Consider the following 22,335-nt stretch of genomic DNA (forward strand, 5'->3'; position numbering starts at 1 on the left):
CACCCAGGCTCTACTTCCAGCGGCCCCCAGGTAAGTTGAGTTTGAAACCCCTGGTCTACATGAATATAAATGTATACAAATGACATATAGTAATATCTTTCATCAAAAACCATACAAAAGGAGTACTTAGGACAGTCAGTTGTGAGGAAAGTGTGAAGAGATAGCAAACCAGAGTTTAGAATAATTTAATACATTGCTTATTTCAAAATGGGGCCCATGAACAACATTCCAGTAGGACCAGCAGTTATTTTGTGACTTATTGGGAAGGTTGCAGGAGGAGGAGAAGAGATGGGACAAGGTACAGATATTTTGGAAAGACAGAGCAGAAGGGAATGCTAATACCTGATAAGGAAATAGGAGGATGATAGGGTAAGATAGTTAACTGGGTTGGAGATGAGGCCATCACAAAGACAGCACTTTGGCCTGAAGCAACACAGGTATCTTTCTCAAATTAGGGAGGTGTAAGAAAAAAGGCAAAATTGAAAAGGAAAGAAACTGAAGTGTTAATATTAGCTATTCCAAAAACAGAGGTGAGCAGAAGGGTCCTGCCTTCAGACTAGGGCACCAGGGTCCTACAGGTTGTTCTTCATGAATTATGAATAAGCTGGGCTCAAACTTAAAAAAAAATCATAGGTTTGGCTTGAATTCTGCAAACAGTAAAAGATTAGAGTGTATGTCAATAACAAGAAAAGGTGAGAGTTCCTTGTTGAACAAAAGAACACTCTCTTTTCTGATTTGTTACAATCAGAATTCCTTTTTAAAACCTTGAATGGGTGGGGGGTGTCCTTAAGATGAAAATAGGTACAAGGGAATATAGGTAACATGGAGAGTTTGTTCTTCCCATCATGAGTGACCAGTGCAGAATCCAAGAGGTGATTGTATACATATTTTGGGTATAAACTTTAGGGATATGAATGCATATTTTGGGTGTAAACTTCAAGAATACAAATGATGGATTTTCTCATGCTTCCTGCATGGTACTTTCCTCATTGGGGCTCTAGACAGACAAACAGTGGATATGCCAGATAACATGATTCCATTAGGCACTAAACATAGAGAAAGATGTTTACACATTCTGGAGGTCCCAGTCTTGCTTGACCATAGGTGGAAATTTCTCATGTATTCTGTACTAACAGAGAATCAGTAATATATGCTTGCTTATTTCTTGTCTTGTATGCCTACATTTCAGTCCCGGCCAAATGAAGATTTTGGAGTTAAAAGTGCTAAGGAAATACTCAAAATTGCATAGGGTTAAACACTGGAAAATTCCACAATAGCACAAAAAGCCATGTTTTATTATGATTCTTTTATAACCTAAATCATGACTAGTCATTCTCATGTATGTTTGCAGCTTCCTTTTATTGTCCAACAGACTACACATATCATTAAATGTGAATGCAGTTATGTACTTGTATGTAAAATACTTTGTCATCTCTGATATATTCTATTATATACTTTAGTTAATTGGAAAGAAGAAAGGTTACTGTTGTAGCCTTAATTCTCAAATATGTTCAACAGTGAATATATGTAGGATTGCACTGTTGGTATATCATGTGTGTTTTTAGCAATTATCATGCCTAGTGTTTATCATTAATGTCAGCAGTTTTATTGCCATGCAGCAGCAGGGTGTGTCCAGTCTTGTCATTACACTAGCAGAAAGTTCCATTAACAAAATCAAGACAGGGTTGGTCCCTGCCTGTCCAAATCCTTCTCCTTCCAACACTAAAAATACATTTCAGAGGGCTGGGAAGCATTCTAGAGCAGAAGTAAAGGTAACAGGAAGGAATAAAGGAGGAGAAAGTCCCAATAAACTTCTAAGAGTTCCACATTGGATTTAATTCAGTTAACATTACATATCTAAAGTTGTAATTTTCTTCCAGGCATGCAATTTTTTTCACTGAAAACCTGTGGATCTCACCTTGTGTAGTTTAATATGCACGTGCTCATCTTTAAACTGTTTAGCTCTGCAAAACATAATTTTCCATATATTTAATGGAATGGCTAGTCTTTCTGATCTTTGTTGTATTTTAAAAATTACAGTTCAGATTGCCATTGTGTTCGGAGGAGATACCCTGGATCATATCTTCAATATGTGTCGGGGTAATTTTGATTTCCTGGTGCGACTCCCTGATGCATTGCTTCTATACATCATATCCTACTTGGATCTTGAAGACATTGCTAGGCTTTCTCAAGTATCTCACAGATTTGAAACGGTAAACATTTGTTTGAAATATGTTATCCTTTAATAGCTCATAAATAGTCCATATCAGGAGATGTGCACTTTCACCTGATGTCTAATTATTGTCTAGTTGAGTGCTTTCAAACACATGCAACAACCATAAAGTCTCAGACACCATTATCTGCTAGTTACTGGTTTAGAAAGAAATGAGCTTTATAAAGAACTAGCAATATTTCTGAAATGCAGTATTTCTGCATTGGACAATTTGGCGTCCAAGCTTGAGAAAAATAGTTCCAAATGTCAACATTATGTCATATCCAGCCAGTGCTTAACTATAATATTGTTTATTCTAATATTTACATAAGACACTATTCCAAATATATCCCCTTCCTTGTAGTGCTTTATACCACTGGGCCTTATGCCTCCTTCTGTTATATATATCCATCTATTGGAGAAAAAAACGCAGACTGTCTGGCTGTCATAAAATATTATTATATTATGCATTACATCTGTATCCCACCTAGTAAGATAACAAAGGATATGCCATATTCCTCACTGACTAGCCATGATTAGTGAATATTACATCCTCAGCTTTAAATTTTAAATGGTTGCATAGCACTTAAGTAAAGCAAAATGCCACCAGGGGGAGCTAATACCCAATGTATAGCAATTCAGTTAAAGAGGGCATAGGTGCTTTCCATGGGAATTTAACTCTTTTATTTCATTCTCAAAATTCCAATACAATCCGTCATTCTGTTAAGTGAAAATTTTAACCATGTTTAATGTTGGCCTCTTCAGATTCACTTGGGAGAAAAGAAGGTATGCAAACAGGAATGTGAAAATGTAGCAGAGTCTACTCAGAGAGCAATTTGGACTAGTATAAAGGACAGATATGAGGGGACTTCTTCTCCCACTCTAACTGAAGAAGATGGACAACACTTAAAATGGGGAAATCATATCTTGTTATTTACTTACTTAGTGTTTTGAAGCCATCTTTAATTATAGTGTATACCAGGAGAATATGCAAAAAAAAATGAAGTCTAAAACATGCCACAATCACATTAAAATAAAACACTAAAATAATTTGTGATGATAGATGTTAACTGTAGACAGATTCTTTGAGTGACAATTATAGTGCATTTAAATGCAAGTGATTTGACCTGAAAGAAAATGCAGTTTGATTAAACTGTAATAGTTAATGCTAGGTTCTATAATTTAAAAAAAGCGATAGGTACGTAAACTACTGCTATAATACTTACTCATTTCTTTAAAAAGGCTTTGCCATTGTTGGAAATCAAACAGCCTGGTGAATCAGATTTAAATGACTTTGCTTTCCAATATATTTTTAATTTAAAAAAAATGAACAATGTATAAGATTTGTTAACCCTCTTGTTTCTTTGAAATAGTTATGCAACTCTGACAAGTTATGGGAGATGGTTGTAGAAAATCTATCAGGCAGAATTACCCCAGAAATGAGATCACTGGCACAAGATGTGGGATGGAAACAGTTTTTCTTTACTAACAAACTGCAGCTCCAGCTCCAGCTTCGAAGGAGGAGAAAGAAATCTGATTCATCAGAAAGCCTGTCAGATTAAAGGTGTGGTCTTGCCAGTTGGAATCAACTGTTGTAATCTGCATAGTTGTTGAGATAAGAGCATCTTGATAAGCTTTCTCAAACAAGAAATTTGGTTCAGTGAGCTTGTGTGAAAAGTTTCTGCAGTTCATTATTCCATACATTTTTATTCTGTAAAAAGGTAATTCATTTCAATTACATTAATGCTTGTTATTCATTTACAGGTACATTCATTTTTATTTAACACAACTTTTCATTGTCATCTTTTATTTTACTTCCTCTTTTAGGAGCTGACTTTTGTGATTTTAGAACCCACAATTTATTTTCTCAGAATGGACTAAGATGCTGTGCTGTGGCTCAGGAAATTGGGGGAGGGTGTTAGCAGCCACTAAAAAAAATAATGGTCAACACTAGCAGCAGCAATTTTTCCCACAATGGCTTAGAGAACACAACACCCAGGGCGCTTTCAGAAAAGTAACTGGCACCTTTCCACGTGGCCACTGAAATCTGCTATTGCCGTAAGAGAAAGGCCCTCCTACCATATGTGGGTATGAATGGAAGAAACAAAATGATTTGGTTCAATTTTTCATTCATGATGAAATAAATGCAGACTTAATTATAATTTATGGAATATTTTTAAGATTGGTTTTGCCACAATTTAATGTATAGAGAAACAATTTGCTTTCATACTTTGTTTCTGAGACCAGCTTAACATCTAAAGATAAGAGATGCGATACCTCTGATAAGAAAGTACTTGCCAACCCAAGGTCATTAACTCCTTGACAGATGACATGGCCATATCACATGACACAGGTTGCCAGTATATTGTATTTCTCACCCTTGTGTAAATAATAGAAGAAATTTTCCAAATGATTCTCTGCTCACTAAAGGATAGTGCATAAGTGTACTGTATGCCACAAACGTGAAACATCTGTAGACAGTTTATATGTGTCTGCTGCACAAGAAAAAAAGATTTTGTATGTGTGTTTGGACATAAATCTAGAAACATGAAAACTGAGAACATTGCCACCAAGAAAAGGTATAGGTACCAGAATGGAAGTCATCAAAACAGATTGATCTCGTTTGAGAAGCCCATTTTAGACTATAAATTGAAAGAAATTAGCAGGCTGATGTAGTATATGAGAGGCCTGACTAGCTTACACTATAATGAATCCTTAACTGCACAACTGATATTGAATCCCATGACACTATTTTTGAAGGCAAGATCACTGCATTTTTAATATCAAACATTAAATCTGCTTGTTAACAAGTACAGTGAAAAAAGCCAAATGATCTAGAACAATGCCATTGTTGTACCCATTTTCATCTAACCCAGCTACAATTTACACTTGTAAGATTAGAATGCTATTCAACTGAAAACAAATTTTCATTTATTACAGTAGCTATTCACTTTTGTCACTTCCCTATCTCAATTCAATGATACAGATCAAAATTATATTTCATAGTTATGCTGTTGCAATGTCTGACTTTTTAGAAAATGTGCCAATTTGAATTTAGTTCTTTTTAACTGTATGTATTTCACTTCAGGTTTGGCAGAGGACTAATTTTTTTGTAAAACTGTTCAGGGCTAAACTAAATGATATTATTTGGTTTCCTTACCTTTAGAAAGTTGTATAATCAGTATTATTATAAATATTATTTAGATATTTCTTTAAAATAACATTTTTATAAAATATTTTGTAAATAACTTGAGTACATTCATGTGTGATCATTCTAGTGCTATTCTGAAACTACAAATCCTTTTAATAAATTGTTTTAATGTGGACTGCTAGTATTAAGTCTAATTCTTATTTCCTTTTCATGTATGTTAGTGAAAGCATTCATGAAAATAAATATGTATAAATATTTGAGGTAGCACAATTCACCTCTAGCGCCAGGGTAAACTAGTCCTTGAAAATGTGTAGGAGCCAGGATGCCAGATCAACCATGTGGTTAAGAGACAAGCAACTGACACTGCTGCATGCCTTTGGCAATCTCAACATTTGTTAAATGGGAGCTGCAAATCTGTATGATGCATTTCTTCTGAAGATTTTGAACAAACCTAGCCAAGCAACTGCTGGGGATCATAGAAACCTGCCCTATACCTCATACCTGCCCATCTGGTTCTAGCAGTGGCTCTTCAGACAGAATTCTTTCCTAGCTCTTCATGGAGAACTTGGACATTTAATTTGGGATCTTTGGCAAACAGAACTACAGCCCCCTGCCCCCAGTCTACTTCAGCAGAACCTGCAGTTCTTGGATTTCCACTCCAGCATAAGGATAGATTTACTGGTGCTTGGTCTCTAGATCAAAATAGAAAAGGGTTAGTTATATACCACTGTGGCAGTCTTTATTCTTATTTCTGGTCTAAAGCTGAACTAGTTTTCCAGCTCTAATAGAAATTTACTTCTCATGCAAGTTAATTTGGATTTTCATCATACAGCTGTCAAGATACTGAACAGTATCTCTCAGTGTCTACTGAAGGTCATGGCCAAGGATGGCTCTCCATTTTCACCAAAAGTTCAAACTGTATCTTACTCCAGTGTTTTTTATCATCCTAGTTGTCACTGGAAAGATGATTATCTCAGTGCAGTGTTGTGGAATTCAAGATAGTACTGTAAGTTACTAAAAAAATGGCTGATTCCATATTCTACTTATGCAAAAAAGTATATGACACAGAACAGAAATGGTTAACATGTTAGGATTCTAATTCTAATTTTTAACAAAAATAATGTGAAATATAAGTTATATAAATTACAAATTTAAAGCAATAGATAGTAGTATTTCCATATGAACAATTAACAGATTCACGAGAAATAATAAACATTTATTAGCAGTCCAACAAAAGTAACAACAAGCTCATGTTTATCGTCATTGGTTGTGTAGTTTAGATTGACTGTGCTACATTTTCAGAAGATCTCAGTACTGCAATTCTGCATTAATGATTTAGTCTGTAATGAAAAGTACTTTCATAAGACAAACTACCACATAATTTCTAGAAACACTCAAAATATGATAACAGAGGCTTCTTCACATACTTAACTGGCCCACCAATCCTATCTGGATGGGTCCCTCTCTATTGCACCCCTAAAATGATGCAGGTTTTTCATTAGAGTCTCATGCACATGGAACCTATTGGACTGTCTTTACTGAAGGGAAGAATTATGCAAATCAAATCTCCACGGAAAGTGCCTGTATTATACCTTAAGCTACTACTTCAGAACATGTGAGGCAGACTCCTCTTGAGATAGTGAACCTAGTGGCAGAAACAAACATCCAAAAAGGATTAGAGTTCTAAAACAGGAGGTGCCTTCTGCTCTCACCAACCAGGATCTGGGTGGATTGAATTCCCTCTAGCAGGGGACCCTCACTGCTCCATCATCCCAGTTTGATTTAGAAAAAAAAAGGACTTTGGTCTAATGATGTTTTGCTGTTTATGACTTTAAAAGGAGTCAGAAATCAGGTTCTATTCACAAACCAGATTTGGGTTTAGTGTTCCAAGATCCCAGCAGTTAGAAAAGCATATATAAACTGCCCAGAGAGCTTTAGCTGTGGAGCAGTATAGAAATTTAATAACAACATGTGTGTGCAATGTGTGTTTATCTAGGGAACAGGTGATTGATGCTGCATTAGAGACCACAGAGGGTAGGGCAATTTTTGAAGGAGAGACTAACTTTCAAAAAATTTGAGACTTAGTTCCTTGGGTACAGGAGGTTGCACCTGTTCTTATTACTGCAAATGCATGAAATAAATCTTGTATTTGCATCATATACTCAGATGTTTTTTTTTTTAAATGATTGAAGTAATGCATGTTAAAGTGTTGTTGGATTATATGTCTTGTACCATTGTGACTTATTTTACACACACACACATTGTATACATTTCCATCAAACATTCTATATTAAAATTGTAAAAATGGTTCTAAGGCTATATATTTACTTTGGACAAATTTTACCTAATATCGACAAGCCCTGTCCCTGAGAAATTGTCTTACACAATCCATTTTAAGAATTTAAATGGTACAGATCTACGTTACACAAACAATAAGACAGCAAGGAATTTCAGAATGTCTCAGGAGACATTTCCTAGGCTGGAAATCCCTTTGGGAGGTTGTTTACCTATAAGGTCCAGGAGATAGTAAAAGAGCATGCTAAAAAAGATTATTTCCAGTTGCCTTAGAACTGAGAAATTGTCTTTGGCAAGAATCAAGAAGAATTGCTTCATAACATAGATAAAATGTTTCTGTGCAATAATAAAAGGTGGTAAACTGAAGGCTAAGCTACACATTGTACATGCATGCTCTTTCCAGGCAAGGCAGTTCAGGAGGTGGCAATTTTCAGCGATGCAGCATGGGTCACAAATGTTCAAGCCTTCCCTACCTCTTTTCTGTTGTAACACCTCCCCACTTGCCACTAGTATTACAATGATATATTTGCAATTTACCTGAAAACCCACAGACATGAGAAATGTCTTGGAGAAGAAAACTCCAGCAGTAAACCATTCAGCTTCAAAAAGGTTACCCATTCCCTTCACCATCATTTCTTTACTGAAAGTTGCCTTATAAAGTTGTTTTGCGTAGAAAAGAGGTGAACAACTTCTGGGAGCCTGGGGAGCTGATTCTGCTCCTTTGGAACCTAAAAGAGCCTGAAACCCTCCCTGCCTATGCCACCAAATGTATCACCAAAATTGGGCAGTGTGGCAACATGTAAGTTTTAAAAATGTGGTTTACCACAGAAATTTGCACCAAAAGGTCTATTTAAAGTGGCTTTTCTCCTGCTGGTGCACTAGCAAATTCAGCAGCACTAAGAATCACACAGGGACTACATGTGGCTCAGAGGCCATCTGTACACCACCCCGGCCTAGAAGAATTAGCCACAGGTTTTTAAAAATAAAACAATGTGTGTCTAATGTGTAGTCTAGTATTTACCACAGTGTATTTTTATTACTGGATGCAAGGTAAGACCACATCCTAAATAACGCTGCCCTTAGATTATAAAATTCAACTTTGACTGCATAGCGACAGCACAGAACAGAATAATGTGCTCAACACCAGGAACTGGCACAAGATTAGGTTTCATCTCCCTTGCAATGTTATTGAGAAAAGCAGGTTGCTTATCTGTAACTGATGTTCTTTGAGTGGCCACCTGTGCAGTCACACATGTGGGTACTGCGCCTGTGCAGTGCCTGTGGCCGGAAGATTGAAAGCTAATGGTTTTGGCGGGAAAAACTCCGCTCCCCTTCCCCCTAGCCATATATATGGAGCAGAGTGTCCGCCATTTTCCAGTCTTTGATAGACCGGACGTTCACTCTCTAGAGAAAAAAATGGAACTAATGAAAAGAACGGTGTCAGTACTGCCGACAAGTTTGAAAAATACTGTATAGGTACCGAGGACAAGAACAACATGGTACCAAGAAAAAAATGCCACCCAATCACACCGAGCGGGGCTGGCGGGTGGGTTGTGTGACTGCACAGATGGCCACTCGAAGAACATCAGTTACAGGTGAGCAACCTGCTTTTCTTCGTCATGGCCTCTGTGCATCACACATGTGGGTAGATTAACAAGCTTACCCTGAATGGAGGAGGGCGGTGTCATCAACGAAGAATAGATGAAAGAACGGCTCTGCCGAAGGAACAGTCCTGCCTGGCACGGACATCCAGTCAATAATGCTTTGCGAATGTGCATGGGTTAGCCCAGGTAGCAGCTCTGCAGACAGTGTCAATCGGAACTCCAGACGTAAAGGCGGAAGAAGCAGCCACAGCTCTAGTAGAATGACCCTTCGGGATCATAGGTAAGTCCAACTTAGCTAACTGGTAAGAGAAAATAACGGTTTGTACTATCCACTTGGAAAGTCTCTGAGGGGTGACTGGAGAACCCTGACTGGATTCAGAATATTCCACAAAGAGCTTGTTGGAGTGCCAAATACACTCAGTCCTTGATCTATAGAAGGCAAGGCGGCACCGTACATCAAGGGTGTGTAATGACCTCTCAATCGGATTCAACGGAGATGGAAAGAAGGCGGTTAAAACAATTTCCTGGTCCATGTGGAAGGAGGTAGCCACTTTTGGAACAAAGGCTTGATCCATTCGTAGAACTACCTTTTCCTTATGGAAGTTCAAATACGGAGGGTCCACCCTAAGGGCACAGAGCTCACTCGCTCTCCGTGCTGATGTAACTGCTACAAGAAATGCAGTTTTCCAAGAGACGAGATGGAGATCAATTGTTGCCAAAGGTTCGAAAGGAGGTCTTGTTAACGCTTGTAACACCACTGAAAGACTCCAAGTGGGCATAAGCGGTCTGACTGCCGGATGAAGGCTATGTAACCCCTTAAGGAATCTCTTTATTAGCAGTTGAAAGAAAATGGAGGAGCCCTGGATAGCACCCTGGTCATAGGAAATAGCAGTCGTGTACACTTTTATGGAGGATGGCTTAAGTCCATACTGGTGGAGTTCAAACAAGAACTGGAGAATATGATCTATGGATGCTGACTGCGAGAGAAACGATCGTGATTCAGAAAAGAGAGAGAATCTACGCCACTTAGCCGCATATGACTTTCAGGTGGACGGCCTCAGCGCAGAATCAAGAATGTGTTGGATGTCCAGGTAAAGAACTGTTGGAACCGAGGAAACGGCCATCGGAACCGAAGACATGGGGAAGACAGGCAGGTGCAAATCATGGCGCAGTACATCGGATTTGGGGACAGGATTCATAGAGACAGCAGACAACATCGATACTGTGTCAAAACGGACTGCTATCGAATTCACCAGGCTGTCAACCTCAGTGATGTCAGATCTGGGTGGCGAATTGTGCCTTCTCTCCTGGTAATGAGCGACAGAATGGATGGAAGCTGAAGGTATTCTTCTCAAGAAATGTGAACGAGTGTCGAAAACCATGCTTGCCGTGGCCACCATGAGGTTATCGATATTCCTGTGGCCGTGTCGTGGATTATCTTCGAAATCACTCTCATGAGGGGGATTGGGGGAAAAGCGTAAAAGTGAACGTTGTTCCATGAGATCATAAAGGCATCTCCGGATGATCCCTGTCCGATTCCCACTCTCGAACAAAAAACCTCGCAAACCCGGTTCCTCTGGGTAGCGAATAGGTCTATTTCTGGAAGACCCCAGCGCTGGAAAAGGTGATCGCATGTCTGGCGATCCAGTTCCCATTCGTGGGATGTGGACATGTGTCTGCTTAGGAAATTGGCTTCCACATTGTCCGTACCGGCGAGGTGCACTGCGATCAGGGAGATATCTCTCTGGATGCACCACTCCCAGATTTGTATCGCTAGCCATGCTAACACTGGTGACTTCGTTCCTCCTTGCTTGTTCAGATAAAAGACTGTAGTGATGTTGTCCGAGGTTATCTGAACGACTCGATGGCGAAGAATGTCCTCAAACGACTGAAAAGCCTTGTAAACTGCTAGAAGTTCCAGGAAGTTGATATGATTCCTGGACTCTTGTCGATTCCAGACGCCCTGAGTACGTGGGCCCGAGCATAGTGCTCCCCAGCTGAGCAGAGATGCGTCGGTATCGAGAGTCGCCGTCGGGCGTTGCAGTTGGAATGGGACCCCGATATTCAGGTTGTCTGGCACTGTCCACCATATGAGAGATTGAAGAACTGAGGATGGAAGTCAAATCAGTCTTGTGGGCAAATCCCTTTGCGGCCGAAAAACCTTGCTGAAGAAAAGTTGGAGGGGCCGAAGCCGAAGCCTGGCATATGGGATGACCGCTATGGATGCAGCCATATGCCCTAGCGGCCTTTGGACAGAGCGTGCAGGAACAATTTTGTCTCTTCGAATTTGATGGATGTGTCGAGCAAGGGTGCGTTGTCTGTCACGGGGGAGGAATGCCTTCGTTACCGTAGAATCCAGACGAGCTCCAATGAAACGGATCACCTGTGCAGGAACAAGAGAGGATTTCTCGCGGTTAATACAAAGTCCGAGATCCCGTAACAGGGAGCAGGTAACATTTATAGGGGAACACAGTGCTTCTCTGGTTTGAGAAACCAACAACCAGTCATCAAGGTAGAGGTATATCTGGACCCCGCGAAGTTGTAGGTGCGTGCAGATAGGGGCCATACACTTTGTAAAAACCCTCGGGGCAGTGGCCAGTCCAAACGGAAGCACGGTGAATTTGTAGATTTCAGACGCAACAGCAAAACAGAGGAAACGCCTATGACATGGATGGATCGAAATATGAAAATAGATGTCCCTCAAGTCCAGTGAGGCGAACCAATCCTCCCTCCTCAGCAGCGGTAAGATATTTTGAAGAGTGGTCATCCAAAATTTCTTTGGAGTTATGAATTTGTTAATATCTCTTAGGTCCAATATTGGTCGGAGACCACCATCCCGTTTCAGGACTGTAATATATCTGGAATAGAATCCGTGGAGTCCTTCTGTTAGAGATAAGCAACGAATAGCTCCCTTGGAAAGGAGTTGGCGAACCTCTTCCAGCAACACTGGTGAGCTGGGAGTAAACCAGATGGGACTCAATGGAGGAATAACGTCGAATTCTATTCGATATCCATGCTGCATGATGGATAACACCCAACTATCAGATGTAATGGACTCCCAAACGGGAAGCCAACCTTTCAGCAGGTCCCCGAATAAGAGGGGGAAGGGTGAGGTTGGAAGGAGAGGAAGGATTCACCCACCCCATCAGCACTGGCGTTTACCCCCGTCAAAGCGACGACGGCTTTGCTGGAAGTGCTGGGACGGTTGCTGCCTACGACGTTGTTGGCGTTGATGCGGTTGCTGTCGAGGCTGGTATTGTTGGCGGTATTGTGGATGGGTCCATGACCACTTACGTCGAGGCTGGGACTGTAGTTCCATATGACAGGCCGTCATCCTCGATTCATGGATTTTCTTCAATTTGCTATCGGTCTTCGCATTGAAGAGACCGTACCTGTCAAAGGGCATCTCCTCAATTCTCTGCTTCATTTCTTCTGGAAAGTTGCAGTTATGCAACCAGGTGTGCCTGCGGAAAGGAATGGCACCGACCAGAGACCTCGAGTCCGTATCCACATGGTGCCTGGCTATAGAGAGCTGCTGCACCGCCACTTGCATAACCTCTTTTACAAAAACCCTTGCCAATTCGCCTTGATTGTCTGGGAAGGTGGCAAAGATGTTGTCTAGGTGCTGCATGATAAAGTATTGATAGCGCGCCAAAGTCGCTTCGTAATTTGAGATTCGTAAGCCGAGCCCAGAGGCTGCATAGACCCGGCGTGCGAGGGAGTCGACTTTTCTTCCCTCCTTATCACGAGGCGCGGTGTGCCCCTGTGCCTCCCAGCCCTGGTGTGCCCCTGTGCCTCCCTCCACAACGACCGCGTTCGGCTTGGGGTGACGGAGGAGGAACGGAATGTCCCCCTCCTGAACCCGGTACATAGCTTCATATCTGCGTGAAGTCGGTTGTGGATGAGCCGGGAGGTCCTACGGTTGGGTCATAGCCTGTTGTAGGGTTGTTATAAACGGCAGGGCAATGGAGGTGGATTGCTCGCCCCTGACCACATCGTAAAAACGGTTGGGTCTGGGTCCCGGTTATTGGTGGGCTTCAATCTCAAGTGACTTCACCAGCCTGGACATCAGTTCGGCGAAAGAGATGTGCGGCTCTTCAGGCGATCCTGGGCCTTATGAAGTAACCGTGGCATCTGGTGAAGCTGAGGCGACCTCGGACTCATCCGAGTCCATCCAATAGGGAGGTGGGACAATGGAGGAGGAATCTCCTGGCAGCTCCGATCTGCCGCTCTCTCTAGATGGTACCCTCGGAGCGTCTCTAGGTGTGGAGTGAAATCGATTCCGAGGAGCTGGCAGAGAAGAGCAGCCTCTGGGTACTGGGTAGTACCTGACAGATTGGTATTCTCGGAATGGAGGAGTACTGGGACTGGTACCAGTCATCAAATCTGGCATCCGAAGAACAACTCCTGCGGCTTCTCAGAGGAGACATGCCAGTGTTGACATCCAGAGGAACAGGCGGCATAGGTGTTGGAAATCGAGCCCTCGGTGGTGAATCTCTTATTTCGCCATCCGAAATCGAGCCGCGATGTGGATCCTGAGTAGTTCGGATCCCGTCTGGCGCGGGGAGCCTGGCAGAGTGACCCTCATAGCCGCCTGGATGGCCAGGACCAAGGGGGTAGCTACCATGACTGGAGTCGGGATCGAAGAGGCCACCAAACCCGAGTGCTGAAGCTTAGAATGCTCGGGGTTCCTCGGTTTTTTAATCGGCTTTCTGGTTTTATCCTTTTCGGCCTTCTTGTGCACAGGCAACTTTTCCGGGTCACTGTGCTTCCTCTTTTCCTTTTGTTTCCTTGGTAGGGAAACAGGCTGATCACCCATGCTAAGAGCACCTTTGTCGGAAGGACGCGAGGGCAGAACAGTGGAGGAAGAGGCCAGGCGTTGCGGCGAATCAGCCGAAGTTGGACGACCTTCAGGTGGAGCCAAAGTTGTGGGAGGCTTAGCCACCAGCTGGTCCAATTGGAGGAGAGCCTGGTCCCACAGGAGTTTGCGGAGGTGGTTCTCCCAATTCTTCCTCGCCTGTTTGGAGAAGGCCAAACAGTGGCCACATTTATCTGTCCTGTGCCCTTCCCCCAGGCAAAGGAGGCACAGGTCATGCGGGTCCACAGCGGGCATTTTAGAACCACACTTCCCACACTTGCAGAACGCCGCCCGTTGCGCCATCGCAGAAGTAGAAAAGAAGAAGATAGTATAGAGGGAGTAGATAATATTTTTGGGGTTTGGTTTTTTTTTTTTTTTTTTAGGAACAAGAGAGAAGTGAAAAAATGAAGGAACTGAGTGAAGTACTAACGAGTAACACGAACAAGGGAATACTAACTTGATAAGAGAAAAGGAGAAAATTCAACAAGCGAGAGGAGGTAAGTAATGATCTAAGCAAGAGCGAAGCGGCACGAGGCACAACGAACAGTAGTCGCAAAGACTGGAAAATGGCGGACACTCTGCACCATATATACAGCTAGGGGGGAGGGGAGCGGAGTTTTTCCCGCCAAACCCATTAGCTTTCAATCTTCCGACCACAGGCACTGCGCAGGCGCAATACCCACATGTGTGATGCACAGAGGCCACGACGAAGAACTGGCTTTACTCCATGGTTGGTGAGCATCAGGAGCTTTCTCTAGTGCAGAAGCAGAAACAACCTGCTATTTGGCATGACAGCACAGAGAGAGATTTGATCTACAGAAGATTAAGATGGTGGAGGATTGCCCCATCCCAAGTGCTATATTGTAACGGCCATGACTTTTCTCTTTACATCAACCCTCCTTTGAACCCTGTTTGCTATGCATAGGCTACTGCTTTAGTATGGAACAGAGGAGCATGCTGTAATACCTACATGAGGGAAAAGATCAGCCATACCTTGAGAAAGAGAGGCATATTCTGATCCATATATTAGACCCTTGTATATTTGCATTTTTACAAACTAACGAAGAGGGTTATTCAGAATTTATTAATAATGCTTGTGAGTCAACAGAAGAAACACCATTATACCTCTGCAAGCAAGAATCGAGAGGTAGCTGTTGATTTCGTTTGAATTAGGATCTGATGATACTGCCAATTCAACAGTGACCAAAAGCCACCTTTAACTAAAAACGTAAGATCTTCCAACCTGGCAAATGATCCTTTAATTCTAAGAACCAGGATACATCTCCCCATCTGTAACCACTAAAAGCTTTTGACTTTTCTTTCCATTGTACAACTTTACCACATTGGTATCTCAAGGTTATTTTAGAGAGCTCAAATACAGTAAATTGCATTGCGGCCTCAATACAGTGAACAAATTTATCCCATAATGAAAACCTAGATTTTTAATCATTATCAGGAGCCCTTAGACTTAGAGGCTTAGAGGAGCCTTCCCCTAAAGCTTAGAGGAAGAAATTACTGTATAGTTACTAACACAGGTAGACTATTAAGTTCTATTCAATAACTATTTTTTTCGGCTGGAATTACCCATAGGAATTATTCTCACATCAGTAATTCCTAAAGGGATAAATTCAGTTTTGGGGTTTTTTTTCCATGTTAGCAATGCATGAGGGTAAATGAATTCCAGTCTATGGAGCTATGCTTGTGTTAAACCACTGTAAATCACAAATGAAAACTAATGTTCACCTATTGAATCCTACACCACTCTGTGTTTGGATATTTTGGTTTTAGATCTACCAGCTAAGGATTTTTCCACCAGTCCACTGACAGTGGCAGTGTGAACATTTATTCAGTGGCCAAAATTGGTGTAATTCTGTCCAGTTGGTCCCGTCTAACATACCATTTGTACACTTTTCAGAAAACATGAAGAAATGACACTCAGTCTAAAAACATTCAGTAAACTGTCCTATACTTTTCCATTTTCTGTGTTTTTTTCTGGCGCTGACTTTTTCTTGCCAACACAAGGCTGTATCAGCAATGTAAGTATTCCCACCATGTAAAGTAAGCCACATATGTAAAAAGAAAAGTCATACTTTTGTGTGAGGTCATAAATCCATCCTGGAAAACAAGAATGAACCAGTTATCAACAGAGTATGGTCAACAAATCAGTTAGAAACAGAGGTATTATTGGCTCAGTTTATAGAAAGATTGTAAGTCAACACCATCTCATGTTTTCCATCTACAGAATTATTATTATGAGAATGCTATTTATAATATGTTTATATTGTTTAATATACTAAAATCCCTATGCGGTTCACATTAAAAATGCAATATAATAAGAGAAATAAGATGAAGTGATAATGAAAGACATAATAAATACTTTAAAAATTAGAAATACAGAATGCTACCTTCAAAGTTAAATTGAACAATTTCCAACATGGGAAACCTTTAACTAGATCCTCTTTTACATTACATTAGGTCTGCTATTTCCTCAAACAACTCTGTTCTTTCTCTCTTGCTGCCCTTTACCCAGAACTGCCTCCCAAAATCTGTGTGATGCCATTTCTCTTCTTCCAATACCTCCCAAAACTCACTTTTTCCAATAAGCCTTTAAACCTTTTCCTAATCACAAGTGGGCAACACAGGACTGGCCATTTTTTATATGTTCACCTGCCACTGAATGAAACCATGTTGGTGGTAAAAAGCATGGCAGCTTTGCAAGAAAATAAGGCACAGAAGTGAGATTTTGCTTGAAAACAAGGCATATACTCCCCACACGCCTTGCTTCCTTGCAAAATCACAATACTGCGTGGCAGGCCTTGATAGGTCCCAGGATACAGTATGCTACCCAGCTCTTGGAGAATGTCCACTGCTGCCTTAGATCTGATAAGCTGCTGCAACTAAGCCTAAGTGTGTAACAGGAATACACACACATTTTCCCTTGTTGAACTCTACTTCCATTTTCCTCTATTTATATTGTATTTTTAAAACGTTTTTATCCCATCTATATCCAAAATGGATCTCAAGACGGCTTGCAAAACCATCTTTGATGTCTCCCCTGCATCAAAATTAAGACTCAAGTTCTCATGGAAAGAGCTTGCTTGCTTGCTTACACATCACACAACAGCAATAACAACAACACACCTCCATATCCGAAAAAAGTATGGAGCCTGTGCATTCTATATGTGTATTTAGTTGATTATGCCAAAGCAGGCATGGTGAGACTCACCCTTTAGCACTAGAACAATCTAGAGTGACCTGTAACGATTTGATTCAAACTGCACACTGTTTTGCTTATGCTGAAGCCAGTGAACTGGAGCCTAACCCTAGTCAATGAGATAAGAAACTATCAGCTCATCTTTGAGAAAGACAGTGCTGACAAGGTTCCATATGCAATTTAAATTTCTGCTAGAAGCCCCCTTTAAATTAGAGTCTGTCTTAAGGGAGGAAGAAAATAAATGTGCAGTATTTTTAATGAAAATGATGTTGCTACTGCAAATGAGAAAAGCATATGCAATTAGTTGCTATGACCTTTAAGGACTGCACAGCCTGGACAACCCTTCCCAACATGATCGCTCAAGATGGTTTAGAATACAATCTCCTTCCTCCCTGATCAATGGCTGGAACTGATCAGGACTGTAGTTCAAACTTCTGGAAGGCACCGCATTACAAAATACTGGCAAAACCCTAACCCTAACGCTTCTAGATAGGCTGGCTAGGATAGGAGTCAGAGGCACTGCTTTCTGGTTGTTCCACTCCTACTTCACTGGCCAATTCCAGTTGGTGTTGCCAGGAAATTGTGGCTCTGCACCATGACAGTTATGCCACGGGGTCCACAGGGTTCCATTTTATCCCCTATGCTGTTCAATATCTACATGAAACTGCTGGGAGAAGTACACTGATGACATCCAGCTCTACGTCTCATTTTCATCCAATCCAGGTGAGGGGGTGACTGTTCTAAACAAGTGTCAGGATGGTGTGATGGACTGGATGAGGGCCAATTAATTGAGGCTCAATCCAGATAAAACAGGAGTGTTGCTGGTGCGAAGGTCAACTGTTCAGGTAAGGGACAGGGTACGCAGCTTGGGAGTACTCTTTGACCCTAAGCTACCCTTTGAATCCCAGGTGGCGTCTGCGGCAAGGAGTGCTTTCTTTCAGCTAAGGTTGGTTCATCATCTGCATCCTAACCTGGACAGGCAGGCCCTAGCAAGAGTAACTCACACACTAGTAACTTGGGCTACGGTAACATGCTTTATGTGGGGCTGCCCTTGAAGATGAACTGGTTGTTGCAACTGGTTCAAAATAGAGCTGCCAGATTGCCGACTGGGGCCAGAAGATAAGAACATATTATGCCAGTCCTGTATCAGCTACACTTGCTACCAAATGAACCCTGGGCCTGATTTAAGATGCTAATGATGATATATAAAGCCCTAAATGGTTTAGGGCCTGGCTATCTAAGAGAACATCTCCTTCCGTATGAGCCTGCCTGGACCTTAACATCATCTGTGGAGATCCTTTCCTAACAGCCCCCCTTGAAAGAGGTGAGGTGGGCTGTTATGAGAAGGGCCTTTTCTGTTCTAACACCCCCAATTATGGAGCTTGCTCCCTAGAGTGGTGGATCTGGCACCGATGCTTTATTTATTCTGGTACCAGGCCCAAACTTTTACTTACCCAGTTTTACATTGTTAAATAGTATTTTAATTATTTTAGCATCAAGTACTGGCACTAAGGAGTTTTTAATTGTTTTACTGTTTGCATTGTTTTTTAAAATGTTGTAAACTGTCATGAGATTTTTAATGAATATGGGATGGATGTATGGAAAGTAAGTCAAACAAAATATCACATTTACCTGCAAATGGTGGTCCCAGGAGTGCTGATATCCCATTGGCACAAATAATGATTCCATAGGCATTGGCAAGGTGCTTAATCCCTACTAAATCTTCTGTTACAACAGGCATGAGTGAAAAATATCCACTGGAAAATCCTATTAGGGCACAAACCACTGCCAATCCAGCATAAGTATGCATAAGTGGTAAAATAAAAATGCAAGAGACAAGAGTAAAGTTAGCTGCCATGAAGACATTCCAAGCACTGACACAAGGGCTATCAGAGATGATGCCAAGGAGGATCTTACCAAAAATGTGGACAATAGCAATAATTGAAGTCAAGGGGAAAATATCATTCTGTGCAGAAAGGTTATACTGTTTCACGATTTCTGGGAGATGAATAAAAGGAATTACAAAGGTGCTGTAGGCAAACAGGGCCCAAAAGACAAAGGCTGCAAACTTTCTGTTAGTGAAGAGGGATGCAGCTCCAAAATAACTCAAATACCAGGTCCCAAAGCCTTTCTGGATTGTAACTGTCAGCTGGCTCACTGTCTTCACAATACAAAGAGCGTAGAAATTCTCCCTCTGTTTGGGTTCATCTTTGTTTTCCAACACTAGAAGACTGCCCAGCTTTTCTTCCTTACCTTGTCCTTTTTCTTCTTCCTTTAAGACACCATTAGATTTCACTGCTTCTACAGAGCAGGAGAGATCATTCACGGAGCTCTGACCTTTGCAACTGTTTCTCTCCCCACAATTTTCAGCAACATCCTCCTTGGAATGAATGGGTCTCATGAGTGCTCCACAAGCACAAAGGTTCAGACAGACTGCACCCTGGATGAACATGGCATTCCTCCAACCAAACTCCATGCAAAGACATTTCAGCAAAGCTGTCATTAGGAAAGCACCAAACCCTGTTCCGGTTGTGCTGAGTCCTTGGGCAAATGCTCTTCTATTCTGAAAGTATTCTCCTACCATGACCACAGCAGGCAGGTACACCATACCACTCCCAACACCTGAAAAACAGACATTCCAAACATATCTAAGAGTCCTTTACTAGGCATAATTCATCCAAGCTGAACTGACGTAGGCCAAATATTATGATCTAGCATAGCATCAGCCAAGCATTCAGAACTGCCTTGCACAACCATGCTGAGAAATCGGGACATTGTGTGGCTTTATACAAGGATCACTCAAATATGGGACTGGCATTGCTGCAGCATTTCATAAAGCTTTTTGTGGTATAGGAAAGCTTAGGGCTGGAAACTACTGTACTCATTACTGGGGAACACAGCACTTGATCTATGGGGCTATGGCACTTCTGAAAATAACTGAAACAGGGAAATGTTCAGTCCCAGAATGGGCCAGAAGAGTGAGGCTCTCAGAAGAGAGATCCTCTCACCTGCCCTGATGCAGAAATGAGGAATCATTTTTAAAAGTGCAAATGACCTGCTACATAGACCATGAGTCCCATGAGCGCTGGTGTGGTCACACTGCATATGACACATTTTGAGTGCAACCAAGTCAAGTACTGTGCAGTTAAACTGGCACATCAAGGGCTAGATCCAGACTTAATCATACCTAGCATACACCCATTGACTTAAGTCTCATTGATTTCAGTGGGTCTCTTCTAGGTATGACTAAATCTGAATCCAACCCCGACTTTTGCACAGCAACTTGCGAAGTGTGTGGCCGCAGCTGATGTGCCGTGATTGCAGGCAAGACTCTCCTTACACAGGCTAATCCTATAACCGCATCAGTATGCCTCCCTCACCCCTCATGCATTCTCCAGACTGTTCTGCTTATGCCAGCTTTTAGAATCAGTAAATAGCAAGAACTTTCAGGAACCACAAGTCCAGATTGTGAATACACTCCATGAAGTTGCTCTGGACTGTGATATCAGAGTATCCTTGAACTTGATTGTGACTATTAATTTGACAGGGCTGTCTGAGAAAACTTTCAGATGTCCTGAACTCAGTTGCATGTGTAGAACTGAGATTGTGTGTTTTGTTCCATATTGATTGACCTGGAATCAGAAAGCCAAATCTCCTCTCTGTACTTCTGCATCCAAAAAGAGAAAAGGGGGAAGAAATACTAGCCTACTGCCTATTGCACTGCGCTACCAACACATTTGACTGAGAAGAAACGGTGTAATGTACTGACTCAGTAGTTAACATGCAACAAAAGTAGCCATCAGGTCACCAGGCATGCCTGCAAAAGTGACCTCGATCATCAGCTGATGCAACTTATCATTAGAGTGAACAATAAAAAAACTCCTGGCCACCCTCGCTCGCTCACTGCAGTTTCAGCTTTCCTTTCTGTCCATCTAAATGTCTGCCTTTGCTTTGCCTCCCATGGCTAAGGTGGCTGTGTATGCTCCTCTTATAGAACCAAGTCCCTTATCTGAGGGAATACCAGAAGACCACCTTTACCTCTATCCTCTCTTTGAAGGGCCATCCAGTCCAAGTCCAACTTAATGAAAAAGAACCCTAAGAGTTTGTCTTTCGACGGTTTGCATCTGAGAAGCAGACTGAACAGACAAGTGCATGGGTCACCTGGTCACAGTCCAGTCCACTCCACTGTGTGGTGTGAAGAGAAGTACTGTATTTCTATTTAAATGACAACAAGAATTACTAACTTCTCCTCTGTACATATAAATTTTCACACGCATTTTTAGGCAGATAGTGTGCTCTCTTTCTTGCTGCTGTAATTCTTCCTTTTCAGCCATTTATAAGCCTGCCCACAGTCTATCCATGCAGCAATAACTGGCCACCTGCCAGCCAGAGAGCTGCAGCTGGTCCTGCAAACCACCAGCCCTCACAGTGACTAATTTGGACCAGGCTTACGACAGGCTGAAGTGCAAGAGAATGATGTGTCATCCTTGCATATACTCCCTGCAAGCCCAATAGGTAAATCTTTGGCAGTACCAGCAATGGGTGATGGCAAGGGTAGTTAAACTGAGGTTTAGATTAGCCCACTGATCTGTTCTTCCACCTATCCTAAGGCATACTTTATGCAGAAATTGTTATGGAATACATTCCCCAGACCTATATAGCCCCTGTAAAATCAGGACCTATTGATATGCAATATATAATCAATGGGAGATTGCTTGTGGTCTGCTCTATCATCTTTATTGCCCTTCTGAGGAGAGCAAGAAAAATAATCAGGATATTGGAGACAAAGCCCTATAAGGAGAGATTGAAATAACTGAGCTTACTTAGCCTAGAAAAGTGAAGAATGGGGGGAAGATACGATTTTTTATTTATTTGATTCATATTCTGCCCTTCTTTTAAAGAACTCAAAGTGACCTACATCATTCTTCTCCTCCTGCTCTCATTCTTATCCCCACAACAGCCCTGTGAGGTAGGTTGGACTGAGAGTCTGTGACTGACCCA

The 22,335-nt window shown here is 41.7% G+C and overlaps 2 protein-coding genes across 5 annotated transcripts in view; one reads left to right on the plus strand and one right to left on the minus strand.

Moving 5' to 3' along the window:
- Positions 1-5,538, plus strand: part of FBXO36 (F-box protein 36) — a 39,774-nt gene extending 34,236 nt beyond the window's left edge. The window contains exons 3-4 of the mRNA XM_044432923.1: positions 2,041-2,213; positions 3,586-5,538. Coding sequence (XP_044288858.1) covers positions 2,041-2,213; positions 3,586-3,774 — 362 coding nt within the window. The 3' untranslated portion in view covers positions 3,775-5,538. The remainder of the gene's footprint in view (positions 1-2,040; positions 2,214-3,585) is intronic.
- Positions 5,539-6,527: 989 nt separating this feature from the next.
- SLC16A14 (solute carrier family 16 member 14) overlaps positions 6,528-22,335 on the minus strand; it is a 29,300-nt gene continuing 13,492 nt past the window's right edge. For 3 of the 4 annotated variants that reach the window (XM_044432996.1, XM_044432997.1, XM_044433000.1), the window contains 2 exons: positions 18,967-19,956; positions 14,809-16,235 (listed from right to left, as the gene is read on the minus strand). In XM_044432996.1, coding sequence (XP_044288931.1) covers positions 16,084-16,235; positions 18,967-19,956 — 1,142 coding nt within the window. In that variant the 3' untranslated portion in view covers positions 14,809-16,083. Of the gene's footprint in view, positions 6,704-14,808; positions 16,236-18,966; positions 19,957-22,335 lie in introns of those variants that run through there. The other variant, XM_044432998.1, reaches the window with a different exon arrangement.

This window comes from Varanus komodoensis, unplaced genomic scaffold, assembly GCF_004798865.1.
Source record: "Varanus komodoensis strain SLA01 unplaced genomic scaffold, ASM479886v1 scaffold25, whole genome shotgun sequence".
Taxonomy (NCBI): domain Eukaryota; kingdom Metazoa; phylum Chordata; class Lepidosauria; order Squamata; family Varanidae; genus Varanus; species Varanus komodoensis.